This window comes from Notolepis coatsorum (assembly GCF_963971535.1).
Source record: "Notolepis coatsorum genome assembly, chromosome: 3".
In the NCBI taxonomy this organism is placed as follows: domain Eukaryota; kingdom Metazoa; phylum Chordata; class Actinopteri; order Aulopiformes; family Paralepididae; genus Notolepis; species Notolepis coatsorum.
The window spans coordinates 195,994,709-196,016,389 of NC_140167.1; the positions used below are offsets into that span (position 1 = coordinate 195,994,709).

A 21,681-nucleotide genomic window follows, 5' to 3' on the forward strand; every position below is an offset into this window, starting at 1 on the left:
TCAGAATAATCGCAATTAGATTATTTCCGAAAATCGTGCAGCCCTAAGCTATATATACACTAACAGCTATATATATACTCACTAACAGCTATATATACACTAACAGCTATATATATACTCACTAACAGCTATATACTCACTCACAGCTATATATACACTGCTATATATACACTCACATCTATATACTCACTAACAGCTATATATACACTAACAGCTATATACTCACTAACAGCTATATATACACTCACAGCTATATATACTCACTAACAGTTATATATACACTAACAGCTATATATACACTAACAGCTATATATACTCACTAACAGTTATATACTCACTAACAGCTATATATACACTAACAGCTATATATACACTAACAGCTATATATACACTAACACAGCTATATATACACTAACAGCTATATACTCACTAACAGCTATATATACACTCTGCTATATATACACTCACAGCTATATACTCACTCACAGCTATATATACACTCACAGCTATATATACACTAACAGCTATATACTCACTAACAGCTATATATACACTAACAGCTATATACTCACTAACAGCTATATATACACTAACAGCTATATACTCACTCACAGCTATATATACACTCACAGCTATATATACACTCACAGCTATATATACTCACTAACAGTCAGGGGAGGAAACTAACTTTTTGGCTTACCAGCCAACTGGCGAGTATCTGATTTTTTTTACCAGCCAAACAGATTTTTTACCAGACAAAGAAAATCGCTAATTGTGATAATTACTTCTTTGTATGTCAAGCCGCGTCAATGTTGTGTATGCATCTGGGTAGGCACACTGTGCCTTTAAGACAGCACGGTGGTCTTACGACAGTGCTGTGAAGTACCGTCAAGTGTTGTGGTAACGTCAGTTGGGTTGGTGTGCTGTTGACGTTGTGTGCACAGTGCACTGGAAGGAGCTAGCCCCTTTTGTGACTGCGATGTGCAAGCCAGGGGCTTTTGAGCATGAAATAAAATGTCTAACCTTACGTCGTAGTCCGGTGCTTTTTTGGAAACATTATAGTCATAACAGATATACACCTAGCTGGCTGCTTTGAGCACACGGGGCTAACGTTAGCTAGCAAGCACCTATATCTAAAACGCTAACTAGAAGCTAACCACTGTATACAGTTCCAGTAGACAACATTACACCTCTGATTTAAATGTGTCCTTAGTAACTTATACTCGATGGTTGTACTAGGGTTGGATGCAGTTCCCCGTTGGTCAGTCTGTCTGTTTTCCATATTCTGCTGTGTTTAACGTTATCTGTTTGCGAGTGCTCCTGATGGCTAGCCTAGTAGTACCGCGGGACTTTTATTATTATTATATGTCCGCGGGTTGGCCAGTACTGCGCAAACGTTTATTAAACATTATATGTCCGCAGGTGGTCTTGTGCAGTGCTCTCGTGGCACTGTCAACTAAAGCGAACACTCAGAAGACGCGCACCGTTTGCCAGTGCAGTGATTGCAGAATGTTTTATTTTTTTGTATACTCGCCAGACTGGCGAGTGGTCTTCATGAATCACTCGCCAAACGTAAAAAATACTCGCATTTGGCGAGTAAAGTGGCCTAATTTCCTCCCCTGCTAACAGTTATATACTCACTAACAGTTATATACTCACTAACAGCTATATACTCACTAACAGCTATATATACTCACTAACAGCTATATACTCACTAACAGCTATATACTCACTCACAGCTATATATACACTCTGCTATATATACACTCACATCTATATACTCACTAACAGCTATATATACACTAACAGCTATATACTCACTAACAGCTATATATACACTCACAGCTATATATACTCACTAACAGTTATATACTCACTAACAGCTATATATACACTAACAGCTATATATATACTCACTAACAGCTATATATACACTAACAGCTATATATATACTCACTAACAGCTATATATACACTAACAGCTATATATATACACTCACTAACAGCTATATATACACTCACAGCTATATACTCACAAACAGCTATATTATACACTCACAGCTATATATACACTCACAGCTATATATACACTCACAGCTATATACACAATTACAGCTATATACACACTCACAGCTATATACTCACTCACAGCTATATACTCACTAACAGTTATATACTCACTAACAGCTATATACTCACTAACAGCTATATACTCACTAACTGCTATATACTCACTAACAGCTATATACTCACTAGAGATGTTCCGATACCATTTTTTCCTTCCCGATCCGATTCCGATACCTAAGCTTTGGGTATCGGCCGATACCGATACTGATCCAATACCAGTGCATACATTAAAAAAAAATAAGTAATGGTATTTATTCAACAAGAGGTGATTGTATAGATTAGTATTAGTATCATTAATTGACAACTATGCTCAATGAGTTCACCCATGGAACGGTTGTTGGAACATTGATTCTGCACGGATGTTATATGTTGTTGCGCACTTCCTATCCAGAAGGATAGCTAGCAGTTAGCTAGCAGATGCTCCGTTGTGATTTTTGCACAATAAATATTCAACATTCTCTTTTGAGACTCCGCCTCAGACTCTTATCATTTGGCACTAAAAGCTAAACATTGTCACCGATATGGCTGTCCGCATTATGTCATTAATTGTGTGCGAGAGGTCGATCAGTGATGACATTAGCGTGAGCTAGGTTAGCCAGTTAGCGTGAGCTAGGTTAACGTGAGCTAATGTTAGATGGAAACAAGGCAATATAACGTTACTGGTGAAAAAGCAATTTACCTTGGAATACTCCTGTGCCAACTCGCTGTACTTTGCTTGCAGGTCTGCAGCCATGATTGCTGGATTTTGAATAGCCCCAACTTTAGCCAAGGTAACGTTAAGCTAAAAGTAAAACTAGCTTTCGGTTAGCGCTTCAGCTAATGCTAATAACACCAGCACGCGAATCCATCAGAGCTCCCCGTCAACACCCCTCTCTCTGGAAGATGGCATTTAAGAAAGTATCTGCTGTTAAAATGACAAACAGCATTGACACTTTAATTCACGGTCGATTAAAAACACGTTTGTTTTATAATGCTCACTCAGCAGACTGTTGTTGATAAATTACGTCATATGGTATCGGAGCGCAGAATTAGAGGGTACTGGCCGATACCGATACCAGCATTTTAGGCAGTATCGGCGGCATTTCCGATACTGGTATCGGTACAACTCTAATACTCACTAACAGCTATATACTCACTAACAGCTATATACACACTCACAGCTATATACACACACTCACAGCTATATATACACTCACAGCTATATATACTCACTAACGGCTATATATACTCACTAACGGCTATATATACACTCACAGCTATATATACACACTCACTAACGGTTATATATACACTCACAGCTATATATACTCACTAACAGCTATATATACTCACTAACAGCTATATATACACTCACAGCTATATATACACACTCACTAACGGTTATATATACACTCACAGCTATATATACTCACTAACAGCTATATATACTCACTAACAGCTATATATACACTCACAGCTATATATACACTCACAGCTATATACACTCACAGCTATAAACTCACTCACAGCTATATATACACTCACAGCTATAAACTCACAGCTATAAACTCACTCACAGCTATATATACACTCACAGCTATATATACACTCACAGCTATATATACACTCACAGCTATATATACACTAACAGCTATATATACACTCACAGCTATATATACTCACTAACAGCTATATACTCACTAACAGCTATATATACACTCACAGCTATATATACTCACTAACAGTTATATACTCACTAACAGCTATATATACACTCACAGCTATATATACACTCACAGCTATATATACACTCACAGCTATATATACTCACTAACAGCTATATATACACTCACAGCTATATATACTCACTAACAGCTATATATACACTCACAGCTATATATACACTCACAGCTATATATACTCACTAACAGCTATATATACACTCACAGCTATATATACACTCACATCTATATATACACTCACAGCTATATATACTCACTAACAGCTATATATACACTCACAGCTATATATACTCACTAACAGCTATATATACACTCACAGCTATATATACTCACTAACAGCTATATATACACTCACAGCTATATATACACTCACAGCTATATATACTCACTAACAGCTATATATACACTAACAATATACTCACTAACAGCTATATATACACTAACATCAGGGCTCTACAGTGCGACCATATTGCTCGCATATGCCCCTAAAAATATGTGCGTGCGAACATCAGCGTTTCCGTTAGCCGGTAATTACCGGTATTTGACTGGCAAAATCTGTTGAAGTCCGACATATTTAATCTCTCCGGTCATAATGTCCGGTGAAAATAATTCCCTCTAAACACAATTAGATTATTTGAATTGTATTAAAATAGGCTAAAATTATATAGCCTATGCGATGAACGAAACAATCTCACCAAGCAGCCGGTCTAATAATGACATCCTGCTGTCAGCGCGAGCTGGCTGCTGATATATTTACGTGAAGCATGGCTTGGCAGGGTGCAGTACTCCAATTCAGCCATTGGCAATTCAGCTGTTGGGTGGGGGCGCTGCTGACACCACTGCTCTGCTCTGCCTGCTCCAAGTGCTCCATGCTTCACGTAAATATATCAGCAGCCAGCTCGCGCTGACACAGCGGTGCCAAATTTCTCAGTTCTTCGCTTGATATAATTAATACAAATGTCCAATATAACGGAATTAGTTAGCTCATAAAAATGTGATTATAACAGACTGCTGTTTATTAAGGTCGGGCAGACTGCCCACCGACACCTCAAGTCGGCAGCAGCAGCACGAAGTCTCGAGGGACTTATTTTATTTGGAATATATTAATGACTGATACGCAAAAGTAGCCTAGTTTTAAGTTAAAATATTATAAATGCCTTGATGATGTCATTCTTTATATAGGTATATCAATTGTTTTTAAGCTCAATAAACTCTGACCGGAATTTATCCCATTTGTCCGGTAGATTGAAATCTACCGGACACTCAGACCTGCAAAAAAAAATTCTAACGGAAACCCTGGCGAACATGCAAAATCAAGTACTCGCACGGTGTGCGAGTGGGGCCAGCGAGTGCAGAGTACAGCCTCTCATTCATCCTTTTTTTTCCTCCGCTGCGAGAATCGTTAAAAAACTACAAGTCCCACAGTTCACAGCCGCATAAACGTTCCAATCACAGTAGTTTCCTGTGGTCACGCGACTGGAAACCGAAAGTAATGATCAGCGGCTGCGTCACTGCCTGAGTCAAACAATAATACAGCCATGTCGAAGCCCATTCATTTTTATTTTGCGCGAAAGATACCGGAGAATGAGAAGTCAGGCGAGGCAGCTCATGTTACAGAGGTGATGGTTAACGTTAACGTTAACCAAGATACTGACGCTAGCCAGCATGCTAGCGAAGTTGGCCAAGCTAGCGAGGCTACACCCACTGTAGCACCCAATGTAGCCACTGTAGCTAGCGAAGCTACACCCACTGGAGCCGGAGGGAAGACATACAAATTTAACGTGAATTGGCTAAACATTTCCCCATGGCTAGAGTTCGAAAACAATGTCATGTTTTGTAAATATTGCAAAGTAGGATCGATGCATTGCGATGCATTGTTACACCCCTACAACTGAACTGGCCCACTGTGTATGTGTGTACAGCTAACTTGGCTAGCGTTATCAACCGCAGAGGTGGGCAATGGGTCCAGCTGTAGCGCCGGACGGCCAGAGTGCAAGCGGTGTGGCAATAGGGTCCAGCTGCAGCGCCGGACGGCCAGAGTGCAACGGTGTGACGTCGTAATTGGCAGAATCGACTGTCAATCAATGGTCTACCTGACACGCAAACTACTGTACTGGAGGTGTACAGTATTTCAATAGGCAACCCTGAAAGGATTATTTTTCTAAAAGAGCAACACTAGCTCCCCCCTCTACTGATGGCCCTGGTTGTAAAGCCAGTGTCTCCTTTTTGTTCAATATCACTGCCTTTCTTATTAGGCCTAGTTGTTGGCTACAACTTTGCCATAGTAGGCATTAATCACTTAATTAATAGTTCAAATGTCTGTCCCATTCCCGTTTGCACATGCAGATGATACACACACACGCACACAGTGGGCCAGTGACTTTGGTGGTATGTGCTATTGCACAGATGTGTCCCGTTTGCACATGCACGGATTGCACGCACAGTACAAATATACATTTATTTTTGAAAAAAATAAAAAACTCTTGTTACTTGACATATTTTCACTGTGCTCCTAAATATTTTTGGGTGCTCCTAAATTTCTTTGTGTGCTCCAAAAAAATTTCATTTAGGAGCACCTGTGCCCCTAGTGAAAAAGGTTAGCGTAGAGCCCTGTAACATATACACTCACAGCTATATACACTCACAGCTATATACTCACTCACAGCTATATACACTCACAAACAGCTATATACACACACTCACAGCTATATATACTCACAAACAGCTATATACACACACTCACAGCTATATACACACACTCACAGCTATATACACACACTCACAGCTATATACACTCACAGCTATATATACACACTCACAGCTATATATACACTCACAGCTATATATACACTCACAGCTATATACACACTCACAGCTATATATACACTCACAGCTATATATACACTCACAGCTATATATACACTCACAGCTATATACACTCACAAACAGCTATATACACACACTCACAGCTATATACACTCACAGCTATATATACACTCACAGCTATATATACACTAACAGCTATATACTCACTAACAGCTATATATACACTCACAGCTATATATACACTCACAGCTATATACACTCACAGCTATATATACACTCACAGCTATATATACTCACAAACAGCTATATACACACTCACAGCTATATACACACTCACAGCTATATACACTCACAGCTATATACACTCACAGCTATATACACTCACAGCTATATATACACTCACAGCTATATATACTCACAGCTATATATACACTCACAGCTATATATACTCACAGCTATATATACACTCACAGCTATATATACTCACAAACAGCTATATATACACTCACAGCTATATATACTCACAAACAGCTATATATACACTCACAGCTATATATACACTCACAGCTATATATACACACACAGCTATATACACACTCAGCTATATACACACTCACAGCTATATACACACTCACAGCTATATATACACTCACAGCTATATATATACTCACTAACAGCTATATATACACTCACAGCTATATATATACTCACTAACAGCTATATATACACTCACAGCAGCGTTTCCGTTAGCCGGTAATTACCGGTATTTGACTGGCAAAATATGTTGAAGTCCGAATATTTAAATCTCTCCGGTCATAATGTCCGGTGAAAATAATTCCTCTAAGCACAATTTTATTATTTGAATTGTATTAAAATAGGCTAAAATTAAATAGCCTATGCGATGAACGAAACAATCATTACATTTGTTTCATTGTTGCTTTACTCTGATAAAGCGCGGATGGCGCCGCTCAGATGTGAATCTTTTTTTTTCTTTCTTTTTTTGAGCCTGTCTGGCCAGCCACCATAACGACAAACAGGTATACGAGCGAGAGAGAACAAGCTAAACTTAACAAATATTTCATGAAACCAAGCACAAGCAGGTCTAATAATAATGACATTGACAACGAAGATGAGTCTTCTGAAGTCAGAGACCGCCGATGCTCCCGCGGAAAATAAACAGAAAAGTCGAGCGTTCAGGCGGCGGCCCGAGTGGAAAGTTAAATTCTCCTGGCTGAGGTACGACATTATAGTCTAGTAGTCTAGCCTCTATGATGTACGAGAGATAACATTGATTGAACGTACACAAAGTACACTTTATTGATTGAACCACAAAGAGCATCCCCAGTCTGCTGCTACCGTTGCGAGCCTCGCAGACGTCCGTCCACCTGTTCCAATGGGGATATATCAAAGTCGAACCAACCAGACGACCCGCTGTTCTCGCACAACGAGAGACGGGGTGAGTGAGTGTTGACATTTTTTAATCATATGCAACTGTTGGTTGACTGCCGTGTCACATAGTAATGCATATTATTGATTATAACTAAATGTAATGAAATCAACAAATGCGTTACGAGCATGTGGCTCGTCCTCTCTGCATGTGGCGACGAGCTAGCAAACGAGGCAATGTGATGATCAACTACAGTTTGCTGTGTGTGAAGTTGAACATTATGATATGTGTGACGTGTCTGATACAACGAGGTGAAGCGATGTAGACTCGAGATTCATTTGGGGGTGCGTGTGACAGCTGCTGCAGCGGGAGCCTGCGGGGCGGGAGCTTGATGCTGGATTAGTGTATCGCACTAACTTGGGAGGCGATAGATAGTAATTTGATTCTGCAAATCAATCTCATTCTTCGCTTGATGTAATTAATACAAATGTCCAATATAACGGAATTCGTTAGCTCATAAAAATGTGATTATAACAGACTGCTGTTTAAAACTCTGACCGGAATTTCTCGAATATGTCCGGAGATAGAAATCTTGCAGGACACCCAGACCGGCACAAATATGTTCTAACGGAAACGCTGATATACACTCACAGCTATATACACTCACAGCTATATATACACTCACAGCTATATATACACTCACAGCTATATACACTCACAGCTATATATACACTCACAGCTATATACTCACTAACAGCTATATACACACACAGCTATATACACTCACAGCTATATACTCACTAACAGCTATATACACACACAGCTATATATACACTCACAGCTATATACACTCACAGCTATATACACGCACAGCTATACTCACAGCTATATATACACTCACAGCTATATAACGCACAAGTCTCTTCCTCTTACACACACAGCCAGAGTGAATATATATTTTCTCCCTCTCTTACACTTGCCTTCTTTTACTTCTTACACAACTGGATACACTAAAAAGATATTCTACATCTTACACACAGATGCAGTATTACACTGTCTGACCATTAGCTCTTTGACACACATACACCCTACAACATAAGATAGTTCTCTTACTACATAATAGTCATAATAACTCATAAGTTAAAGAATTTGTTTTCAAACACACAAAATCTCATTGCCCAATTAACCTTTTTTTCTTCTTTTTTTTACACACACACACACTAAGTGAACAGAAGAGTGTAGGACATGATATATGATGATTCATATGCACCACGTGTGTGTGTGTGTGTGTGTGTGTGTGTGTGTGTGTGTGTGTGTGTGTGTGTGTGTGTGTGTGTATATACTGCCAGCTGACGTCCTCCTCGGAGCCTCTTCATTAAACACATGATACAAGCAACAGAGGCAGCGAACAGGAAGGGACACGGAGGGGAAGCGAGGAGGAAAAACAGGAGATGCGTGAAGAGTTTGAGAGAGTGAGAGAGCGAGTGAGAGAGCGAGAGAGTGGAGGGAAAGTGTGGAGAGAGAGAAAAAAAACAAGAAAAAAGGGAAGAGCTTCCCTCCCTAAATCCACGAGGGACGTCTGACTCGTGTGCCAGCGAGAGCGACAGAGACGTCTCGTGCCTCGAGAAGAGAATAGAAGAAAAGAGAAGAGGGGGGAAACAAGAGAAGCCAAACAGATGAGAGAAAAAGGAAGCAGATGAAGAGTAAACGCAGGAACGACGGCAATGAAAGGAGAGAATGCCTGTCCCTCTCTCTCTCTCTCTGCCTGTCTCTACCTCTCTCTCTGCCTGTCCCTCTCTCTCTGCCTGTCCCTCTCTCTCTCTCTGTCTCTCCCTCTCTCTCTGCCTGTCCCTCTCTCCCTCTCTGCCTGTCCCTCTCTCTCTGCCTGTCTCTCCCTCTCTCTCTCTGCCTGTCCCTCTCTCTCTGCCTGTCCCTCCCTCTCTCTCCCTGCCTGTCTCTCCCTCTCTCTCTGCCTGTCTCTCCCTCTCTCTCTGCCTGTCTCTCCCTCTCTCTCTCTGTCTCTCCCTCTCTCTCTCTGTCTCTCCCTCTCTCTCTGCCTGTCTCTCCCTCTCTCTGCCTGTCTCTCCCTCTCTCTGTCTCTCCCTCTCTCTCTCTCTGTCCCTCTCTCTCTGCCCGTCTCTCCCTCTCTCTCTCTGTCCCTCTCTCTCTGCCTGTCTCTCCCTCTGTCCCTCTCTCTCCGTCTCTCTCTCTGCCTGTCCCCCCCGCGTGAATATTAAAGGCAACCAACTTGTGTTCAGCTTTTCTCTGCTTGGCCAGATTGGTATAATGTTATTTCGCGGAGCATAATGTATAATGTTATTTCGCGTTTGTAACGTCATAACATCAGTGGAGGCTGCTGACTGATTAATAATAAGCTCTCTTTATTTCGCGGAGCATAATGTGATTTCGCGTTTGTAACGTCATAACATCAGTGGAGGCTGCTGACTGATTAATAATAAGCTCTCTTTATTTCGCGGAGCATAATGTGATTTCGCGTTTGTAACGTCATAACATCAGTGGAGGCTGCTGACTGATTAATAATAAGCTCTCTTTATTTCGCGGAGCATAATGTATAATGTTATTTCGCGTTTGTAACGTCATAACATCAGTGGAGGCTGCTGACTGATTAGCTCGTAACGTCATAAACCAACTACCAGATTCACTCGTCACTGTACATCAGTGGAGGCTGCGTAACTGACTAACTGATTAACTAGAAACTGCACATTGAGGGGGTTTGAATCACGCTACATCAGTGGAGGCTGCTGACCAGATTATTATTATATTATATTAGGGGTGGACGGTATGGTCTAAAATTTATATCACGGTATAATTTGAAGCATAGACGGTAACGGTATATATCACGGTATCAGTGTTTCCGTTAGAATAATTTTTTTTGCCTGATAGGCAGGCTATATAAAGAATGACATCCTCAAGGCATGTAGATTTATAATATTTTAACTTAAAACTAGGCTACTTTTGCGTATAAAGTCATTATATTCCAAATAAAATAAGTCCCGAGTCGAGACTCCGTGCTGCTCCCATTGCAAACAGCGAGGCTGGATGCTGGATTTTGCTAGAAGCATATGTAGCTGCAGAGCCGCAGAACCATGGGCGCTTTCAGGAGCCATTGGCAATTCAGCCGTTGGGTGGGGGGGCGCTGTTGAGCGGGCCTGTGACCAGACCTAAAAGCGCCCATGGTTCTGCGGCTCTGCAGCTACATGCTATTCGCAACTCCACTGCTGCAGCCGTCCTCCCGGCTCCCGCTGCAGCCGTCGTTATCATAACACTACACACATATCATAATGTTTACAGCAAACTGTAGTTGATCACCAGGTATGTTTTATTAACGTAGAATAATTCATATAAGAAAAACGATAGGGAAATCCCTTACCTTTCTCCACTGGTTAAAAATGCCAGGAACTGAAATTGAAACTTGCTGTGCGCCGCGGTGATATGTGTTTATTATGAAATGACAATTGCGTGTTGACATGCCCACTGTGCGAAGCCTCCTAAATAACTTTTTCCAGTTTGCACATATCTATTATCTATGACTAATTCTATCTATTTTTAGGGGCAAATGCGATTGAAATAGTCACGCTGTGGTTACATGACGTCATTGCTCTTTTAGAGCTGCTCTACCGGTTACACGGTATAGTCAAAATCCATACCGTAGAGCAAATTCATACCGTTTATAACGTATACCGTTTATACCGTCCACCCCTATATTATATTATATATTAAATTATATTTTTTAAACATCCCCAACGCTGCAACACGCCCCCATTCCTCCCAGGTGTCAGGCGCCTCATTCGCTTCCATTCATTTTGGGGACCGCGTTCAAATATCATACTTCTGAAGTATAAACAAACTATACTGCTGTGACGATTTTGAATATCTTAACATGTATTTACGCCCATACAATTTTTTAGATTAATGATTGTGGATATAATATAGAAAACACATCATTATGATATTGTCAGATGGCGTTGTCAGATGTGTAGAATTCACCTACTTACAATTATTTTCATATAAAATACAATGGTGAGTGAGAAATGTATCTCCAGTGATAAAACCCAGTGCTCTATGATACACAGCGTGGATGGGCTTTCAGGTGGAGGGAGAGGCATGCATGTACATAATTTCACCATAATCAAATACAGACATAATTGTGGATTATTGTACAATGGTCTTCTTACTGGCAGCAGAAAAGCATGATTTGTTTCTATACATATTTTTACTTTCAACTTTTTAGAAAGGTGTTCCACATGGCCCATGGGTGTAAAAAGAGAGCTTATTATTAATCAGTCAGCAGCCTCCACTGATGTTATGACGTTACAAACGCGAAATAACATTATACATTATGCTCCGTGAAATAAAGAGCTTATTATTAATCAGTCAGCAGCCTCCACTGATGTTATGACGTTACAAACGCGAAATAACATTATACATTATGCTCCGCGCTTCATTCATTTCATTTGGGACCTCTGGGGGGCGGGCGGTCACGTGGTTGTGTGGCCAATCAGAGAAACGCTGAACACAAGTTGGTTTTTTTTTCTCTCTCTCTCTCTCTCTCTCTCTCTCTCTCTCTCTCTCTCTACGAAAAGCTGAACACAAGTTGGTTTCTCTCTCCCTCTCTCCCTCCCTCTCTCTCTCTCTCTCTCTCCCTCTCTCTCTCTCTGAAAAGCTGAACACAAGTTGGTCTCTCTCTCTCTCTCTCTCTCTCTCTCCAAAAAGCTGAACACAAGTTGGTCTCTCTCTCTCTCTCTCTCTCTCTCTACGAAAAGCTGAACACAAGTTGGTCTCTCTCTCTCTCTCTCTCTCCGAAAAGCTGAACACAAGTCTCTCTCTCTCTCTCTCTCTCTCTCTCTCCAAAAAGCTGAACACAAGTTGGTCTCTCTCTCTCTCTCTACGAAAAGCTGAACACAAGTTGGTCTCTCTCTCTCTCTCTCTCTCTCTCTCTCTCTCTCTCTCTCTCTCTCTCTCTCTCTCTCAAAAGCTGAACACAAGTTGGTCTCTCTCTCTCTCTCTCTACGAAAAGCTGAACACAAGTTGGTCTCTCTCTCTCTCTCTCTCTCTCTCTCTCCCTCTCTCTCCCTCTCTCTCCCTCTCTCTCCCTCTCTCTCCCTCCCTCTCTCCCTCTCTCCCTCTCTCCCTCTCTCCCTCCCTCTCCCTCTCTCCCTCCCTCTCCCTCTCCCTCTCCCTCTCCCTCTCCCTCTCCCTCTCTCTGAATGCTCTTTTTTGAATTTTGATGATTAGTGGGTATCTTCCTAGTTCTGCTCTGCATGCATTATTTGGTGTTTTCCGTTGGGTGCGGAGAATGGATTTGCAAAATTCTGCATGCAGAGTCTCAATTGGGTGTTTGTCCCATTTGGTGAAGTCTTGGTTTGCAAGTGGGCCCCAGACTTCACAACCATATAGGGAAATCGGTTTTATGACGGAGTCTAATATTTTGAGCCAGATTTTGATTGGAATGTCTAACTTGATGTTCCTTTTTATGGCATAAAAAGCCCTTCTTGCTTTGTCTCTCAGGTCGTTCACAGCTTTGTTGAAGTTCCCTGTAGCACTGATGTTTAGGCCGAGATAGGTGTAGTTTTTTGTGTGTTCTAGGGAAATCGTGTCTAGGAGGAATTTGTGTTTTTGTTGTTGTAGGCTGGGCCTTTTTTGGAATATCATAATTTGTTTTGTTTAGGTTTTAGTGTTGTCAAAAATATCGAAGTATCGATACATATCGATACTGAATATTTAAAAAGGCTTCGATACTCATTTCCCGAAGTACCGATACTTTCTGCAGTATCGGTACCAGCTGGCGAGTGTTCTACCGCAAGTTGTTGACGCGCTGTTCAGAGCGCTCAGCGTGCTTGCCCCCCCGGCTCCTCCGAGTCCAGCCCTCCCCCTCACAGAGTCACAGAGAGCCGTCTTCTTCAGTTAGTAAACAAACATTTTAGCTGAAGATGGTAAATGCAGAGCCTCCGCAACTTGTGCTTGTGGATAAAGAAAGCAGCAGAAGTGCTGTTTGGAGGTACTTCGGGTTTCAAGTAAACAACGAAGGACAAGCTACAAATGCCCCAATGCTATTTGCAAGCGGTGTTATAGCAGTGCCAGCGCCGATCTCCATAAAGAAATGAAAGAGGTTCGTGACAGCTGCTCTTTCAACGTCACTGTGACTGAAGCATTAAACCATTAACTCTAGTTTAATACATGATACGTTGTCTACTGATGGCGCATAATATCAACAGCTGCTTCGTTGTAACGTTACAGCTACCAGCTAACGTTAGCTACTGCTAGCAGTTAGCCCCCTTAGCTTAGCTGGCCACCGTTATAATTACTGCATGGAAACGGAGTAACGTTAACGTGTAAACGTTATGTCGAGGTCATACAATACTACAATCGACATAAGGTTAACGTTACCCCATTTCCACCAAGTGTTTAAATAGCAGCAATCTTGTTGAAAATGTAACATTACTAAAATGCTCCGAGCATAGCCTCTCTCTCTCTCTCTCTGTCTCTCTCCATCTACCGCTACCTCTCTCTCTCTCTCTCGCTCTCTCTCTCTCTCTCTCTCTATCTACCGCTACCTCTCTCGCTTGCTCTCGTTATCTTTAAATAAAAACTGTTACTAACTGTTCAGTTTGTGAGGTACATGCAACACAGATTACAGTGTTTACATCTGTCTGCTTGAGAAAATACCATGTTCTGCATTTGCAATAAAAATGATTGAAGTGAGATGAACAGTTATTTTTAAATGTGTGATCTAAAGATAAACAAAGGGTTTTAAAGGTGTTATATTTATCTTCTCTTATAGTACCAGACTCGAAGCTGAGGAGAATCAACCAGCAACAAAAGCTAAATTTGTTTAAAAAAAATATATATATATATATATATATATATATTATTATTATTATTTTTTTTTTGGTATCGAAATGGTATCGAAGTATCGATACTTTTCAAGGTATCGTATCGAAGTCGAAATTCCAGTATCGTGACAACACTATTAGGTTTACTGTCAGTGCCCATGTCTGGGAGAATTTGTGCAGAAGGTCAAGGTGCTGTTGTAGCCCTTCTTTTGTTGGGGACAGCGGCACCAGGTCATCTGCAAACAGTAGGCATTTGACTTCTGTGTTTGCTAGGGGGATGCCAGGTGCTGCAGTTTGTTCCAATGTTTTTGCCAGTTCATTTATGTATATGCTGAAGAGGGTTCGACTCAAACTGCACCCGTCTAACCCCACGGCGTTGAGGAAAGAAGTCTGTGTTTTTCCTCAATCCTCACAGCACATGTGTTGTTGGTGTACATTGACTTTATGATGTCGTAGGTTTTCCCTCCAATGCCACTATCTAACAGTTTGTACAGCAGACCCTCGTACCAAATTGAGTCAAATGCTTTTTATTTTTATTTATTTGGTTGTCGATTAGGGTGCTGAGGGTGAGAATGTGGTCTGTTGTACAGTGATTTGCTCAAGGTATTGTTGTTTGTGAGGAAATGTATGAGTCTGTGGTTAATGATCATACAGAGGATTTTTCCAAGGTTGCTGTTGACACAGATCCCACGGTAATAGTTTGGGTCAGATTTGTCTCCCTTTTTGTGGAGCGGTGTTATGAGTCCTTGGTTCCAGATATTGGGGAAGATCCCGGAGCTAAGGACAATGTTAAGGAGTTTTAGTATGGCCAATTGGAATTTGGATTCTGTGAATATGATAATTTCATTTAGGATACCATCCGCTCCGCAGGCCTTCTTGGTTTTAAGTGATTTTATTTTGTCCTGTAGTTCTTGTAGTGTAATTGGGGAGTCTAGCGGGTTCTGGTAGTCTTTTATGGTTGACTCCAGGCTTTGTAGTTTATCTTGTATGTGTTTTTGCTGTTAATTATTTTGTATTGGGCTAAAGAGATTGGAGAAGTGGTTTACCCATACATCTCCATTTTGGATGGATAGCTCCTCGTGGTGTACTTTGTTTAGTTTGTTCCAGTTTTCCCAGAAGTTGTTTGTTTTTATGGATTCCTCTATATCTTGTAGCTGGTTTCTAACATGTTGGTCCCTTTTTTTCTGACTGTTTTTGTAATGTTTCAGTGTTTCACTGTATTGGAGATGTGTTCTGGTTGTCTGGGTCTCTGTGTTTTTGGTTTGATAGGTTCCTTAATTTTTCTGAGAATTTTACAATCATTATCATACCATTTGTCATGCATATTTTTATTTTTCCTCGCTTTCCTATTTGAGGCCTTTAGGTTGGATAAGGAAGCTGTAAGGTCAAATATGTTATTGAGGTTTTCTACCGTCCCGTTTACACTTTTGCTGTTGTGTTGGAAGTTTTTTCCAGGAATTGGTCTAATTTGGATTGGACTTTTTGTAGCTTGATAGCGGATTGGAATGCTTCCATACTACTTTCTTTCCATTTGTAGTGTTTTTTAAATAGTGTGTAGTTTGTTTGGTTTTGGTATTTCCTGGTTGGGTGTTGATCTATTCAGGTAGACAGTGGTTTTGCTGTGGTCTGACAGGGGTGTTAGCGGGCTGACTGTGAACGCTCTGAGAGACTCTAGTCTGAGGTCAGTGATAAAATAGTCTACTGTACTGTTACCCAGAGATGAGCTGTATGTTTGTGTACCTACCGTAAGAGTCCCCTCAGAGCGTTAACTATGTACAGTCCGAGCGAGCGACAGAGCTGTATAAGTTGTGACCCATGTTTATTTGTTGTTTGGTCATAGTTCTTTCTGGGGGGGCATATTTGGGAGGGGATGTTTCCACCTCCTGGTATGCGTTTGTCACCCTGTGTGCTGAGAGTGTCAGGTTCTCGTCCTGTCCTGGCATTGAGGTCCCCACAGACTATAATGTGACCACAAGCCTGGAACTGGTTGATTTCGTCTTGTAGGATTGGGAACATGTCCTCCTTATAATATGGGGATTCGATTGGGGGAATGTAGGTGGCACACAGGTAGACATCTTTCTCGGTTGATGTAAGTTCCTTATTTATTTTTAACCAGATGAAAATAGCTCCGGTTTTGATTAGCTTTATGGAGTGGGTTAGTTCTGATTTGTACCATATTAGCATGCCTCCAGAGTCTCTCCCCTGTTTGACCCCTGTTAGCTTGGTGGATGGTACCAGTTAGCTTGGTGGATGGTACCAGTTTGCAGGACAGCCATTAGGACTATTTCCTCTGTGCCATGTCTCTTGTAGGACCATGATGTCTGTGTTTGACATTTCTGTGATAAAGTCTGGGTTTCTGCTCTTTGTTCCAAGGGCAGTTGACCTCAGACCTTGTATATTCCAGCTTGAAATGGTGAAAGATTTGTATTCCATTATTACAGTGTTATATTCCAGTGGTTTTGTCCTGGACACCTCTCTCTCTCTGCGTGTCTCTCTCTTTCTCAGTCTCTCTCTCTGCCTCACTTCTCTCACTCCCTCTGTGTGTCTCTCTCTCTCGCTCTCTGTGCGTCTGTCTCCCTCTGCGTGTCTCCCTCTCTGTCTCTGCTCAAAGACAGGATTAAGCACTTCTCGCCTCTGAGCTGGCAGCCACACAGAAAGAACAGGGACACAGAGAGAGAGAAAGAAAAGAAAGCTAAAGAGACAAAGAGGGTTGTGACAGAGAGTTTAAGGTGGGAATGAGGAGAGGGAGGGGGGGCAGGAGGATAAAACGGAAAGAGTAAAGAGATCAGACAGATTTAGAGCAGAGAGAAGGAAGGAGAGAGAAGGAAGGAGTGGATGGCAAAGGGAGAGATAGAGAGGGGACGGGGGTTAGGTGAAAGGTGTGTTAAAGACATTCTCACCAGCAGAAAGCTTGGCTCTCTTCTCTGGTTGGAACGTCCTCTCCTCCCACTCCTCCTCCTCCTCAGGACAGAGAGGGCGTTTCCTGGTGACACCCTGGCCGGGGCCGAAATGCTCCTCCTCCGGTAGGTGCCCGTCGACCGGTGCCAGGGTGGGGGGTGAACAATGCCCCCCTTCAGCCTCCCGCGGCCCCTTCCTGGCTCCGTCCCGCGGCCCTCCTTGGCTGGCGTAGCAGGCCCCGTCCCGGGCCCCCTGCCCCGAGGAGAGAGGCTCTCTCTGGCCCCCACACCTCTGGAGGACTGGGACCCTGTTGTTGCCATAGGCTGGCGGGACACCTAAGCAGAGAGAGAGAGGGGGAGGGGGGGGGGGGGGGGTTGGGACCAGGGGCAACAGAAGATGAAAGGAACGGAGGCAGACAGAGGGAGAAAAAGCAGCGATGACAGAGGGGGGAGGGAGAACAACAGGGAGAGAAAGGCAGTTAAACACCAGCCAGCTTTTATTCTCCTTTAAAGACGGGCAGTTAAACTTTGATGGGGTAAAGACTTTTTAATCAGATGCGAGCAGAGCCAGCAGTCCCGAGCGCTCCGGCAGCCGTCCGCACTTCCACAGGGAGAGGGACGAAAAACATCCTGCTCCCTGCACGTCAGCCCCCACCGCATGACCGTGCCACGCCCTTCCCACACAGAGCGTGACTTGAACCCCCCCCCCCCTCTCTCTCTCTCTCTCTCTCCTCTCACTCCGTGCCATAATTAGGCTCACACGTCAGCCCCGGCCTCGCTCCGACACACAGCTGGGCTTCCAGCCAACGTAAGTAACCCCCCCCCCTCCCCCTCTCTTTCCGTTGCGCTCTCCCATCCGCTTTCACCCGCTAACTCTCCCCCGCTTTAGCTCCGACTCGTTGTTGTCGCTCCCTCCCCCCTCCCTCCCGCCCGCTCGTTGTTCCCTCGCAGCGCAATCTCTCTCCCCCCCTTCCCCCCGCTCCCTCCCTCCTCCTCCCCTCCCTCCCTCTCGATCGTCTCTCCGCGCAGATAAGCACAAAAGGCTTCTTGAAAATATAACTCCCTCTTGCGCGCTGCCGCTCTCTTGTATAAGTGTGCGTGCGCCGAGGGAAAGGGAGAGGACGAGAGAGAGAAAGAGAAAAAGGAGAGAGAAAGAGAGGAGAGAGGAAGAGAGAGAGAGAAAAAGTGAGAGAGAAAGAGGAAGAGAGTCTTTTTTAGAGTGACCCCGTCCTGCCTCAGCATTTGCAGCAAGTGCGTGCATGCGTGTCCCCGAGTGTTAATGGTGTGCGTGTGTGCGTGCGTGTGCGTGTGTGCGTGCGTGCGTGCGCGCGCGGTGCTTGGTTACTCACCCTGCCTGGTGGCGTGGTGTTGGCAGGTTTCCAGCTCTCTCTCTCTGCACTGGCCGTCTGCCAAGTCCAGTCCCACTGCCGACGCAGACACACACACACCACCCTCCTTCTCCTTCAGCTCCAGCTCCGAGAACCGCATCATCGCCCGCTGCGCGCATGCACACACACATACACAAAAACACGCACAAGCGCACACATACACACAGGGAAGAAACCATGAAAACCACTCACCGTCTGCTCACAGCGCACACACACCTCTCTAAACCTCAATCTGGTCTCAACAGCTACCGAAGCAAACATAGCATCAGAATTCATGTCGTCTTTAAAAAATTAAAATAAAAGGGGGGGGGGGGGGGGGGGGGGGAAGGCAACGACGACGACAACAAAAAAGTTAAAAGAAAACAAACACACACAAAAACACAGGACAAAGAGATAAAGACGGATAAATCACAAGCATGGTATCCAGACACGGGTTAAGACTACTGCAGCCACTGTGAGTCCATGCGCTCTGGGGCCTAAGCCTGTCATCTCCCTGCCTGAAACATGAACACTGCTAGGACACACATAACGGCTAAGCCCTGAGGCACAGAGAGAGAGAGAGAGAGAGAGAGAGAGAGAGAGAGAGAAAACGAAAGGGTGGAAATACGAGAGATCGGAAGAGTGCGGAGAAATACGGAGAGGGAGAGAGAGAAGGAAGGAAGAAAAAGCCTGTCTGAGGGGTAGATATGATAAGAAATGTAAAGAACTGACCTCCCAGATAGCAGCAGGTTGACATATATTACTCTCCTCTCGTGATATGACTTCCATCTAAGCAATTAGAATGGGGGGGGCTCAATATATCTGTCCATCATTTCATGTGATTGCTTTTTTTTTTTTTTTTTTTTTATATAAATGTTTGAAATTATTTAATTGAATAAATAAACTTTATATTTCATGTCTTTCTCCACATTTTTTATCTTTACACACATCAACAACAAGGCAGCCACAATCCAAACAAAGCAACACACAGTCAGGTAAAAAAAATATGAGTCAACAACAGGTCAATCATCATCAACACATCAAAACTATCTAGTGGTTTTTATTTCTGATCCCGGTAGTCGTGCCAACATTGTAAATTATACATTTGTAGATAAGAGTTTTATAGTAGGGGGTGGAACGATCTGAATATGGAGTATTCTGAATTTTTTTGGAAAAAATAAAATGTGACGTTTCCCATACGGGGGTTATCGAAAATGTATGATCCCAATTCTCTTCTCTAGGCGTCTGGTTTCCCAGCGTGTTTGTTATCTAAAACTAGGCACCTGCCTGCGTCCCGTTAGTGGGGGGGGGGGGGGCACGCTATGCACACACACAATTTGTGTTGCTCTGAGCCAAACCAAGCCGAGTAGTACATATGTATAATATATAGTCAGAGCGTTGTTGTATGAATACATTTTTTACGCATAAAGAGCTGAAAATATCCAATTTTGCGGGACGCACAGAAACACAGCATTCGATTAGCTTTGCGTCGCAGCTCCGCATCGAGCACTACGCGAGACAAAACCACCGTTTTTCAGGGGTGTGTGCGTTCGTTCGACGGACATGTGCAACCCGTTAACATATCTGCCCCCCATCCACGCCGGCAACACAGCGTGTGGCTCACTTCGGCTCCTACGCTTTAATGCTGAGCAGGAGAACCAGAAGATTTACATGAGTCTGCGAGAGAGGTGGCACACCGCAGGCAATGTGGCTGGTGTGTGTGTGTGTCTATGTGTCCTGTGTGTGTGTGTGTGTGTGTGTGTGTGTGTGTGTGTGTGTGTGTGTGTGTCTATGTGTCCTGTGTGTGTGTGTGTGTGTGTGTGTGTGTGTGTGTGTGTGTGTGTGTGTGTGTGTGTGTGTGTTCTCGAGTGTTGAGGAGCCAGGCTCTTTCTGCCGAGGGAGGTGAGAGTTATGACCTTGGACAGACACCAGGCGGGGTAGGGTGGGGTGGGGGCTCGGGGAGTGGGGGTTGGGGTAGGAGCTAAGAGGGGCCCTGAGAGGGCTAGCGCTGGGCTTTAAGCACATTGCACCCTCCCCCCCTGGCTCACCTTGGGGTTAAGCGTAGCCAGAGGCTGTGTGATCCGTGTGGCAGCCACAGTCACGCTCTCTAACTATACGGGTCTGTAGCACCGTCAGCAGTAAGACATGCCTTCACCCCGAGTCACACGCACACACAGGGCCATGCACAGGCACACATGCACGCACGCACACAAGGAGCACGGAAACAACCTTTACACCAACGCTCCGTAATCAACATACAGAGACGGCAGCCTAGGTTAACCTTTGAACTGCCCTCCAACTAACTGGTTGCCGGGCAAAATGGGCTTGGACTGCCCTTTCGAGAGCTCACGGAGGACAAGCCTATGGCCGGGGCGGTAGCTCTGCCTCGTGTCGCAGGGGGCCTCTAGACATTGGATTATCCACAACTGTGATTCAAATGTGAAAAAGTTAATGAATAATAAATGAATAAAACAAGTCAAATTCATGTGGGATTCACATGAGA

The 21,681-nt window shown here is 43.3% G+C and overlaps 1 protein-coding gene across 4 annotated transcripts in view; it reads right to left on the minus strand.

Annotated features, from left to right (window-relative positions):
* Window positions 1–21,681, minus strand: part of bcor (BCL6 corepressor) — a 74,759-nt gene that overhangs the window by 21,356 nt on the left and 31,722 nt on the right. For 3 of the 4 annotated variants that reach the window (XM_084310628.1, XM_084310629.1, XM_084310627.1), the window contains exons 4-6: window positions 19,911–19,967; window positions 19,161–19,308; window positions 17,815–18,147 (exon numbers count right to left, since the gene is read on the minus strand). In XM_084310628.1, coding sequence (XP_084166754.1) covers window positions 17,815–18,147; window positions 19,161–19,308; window positions 19,911–19,967 — 538 coding nt within the window. The remainder of the gene's footprint in view (window positions 1–17,814; window positions 18,148–19,160; window positions 19,309–19,910; window positions 19,968–21,681) is intronic. The other variant, XM_084310630.1, reaches the window with a different exon arrangement.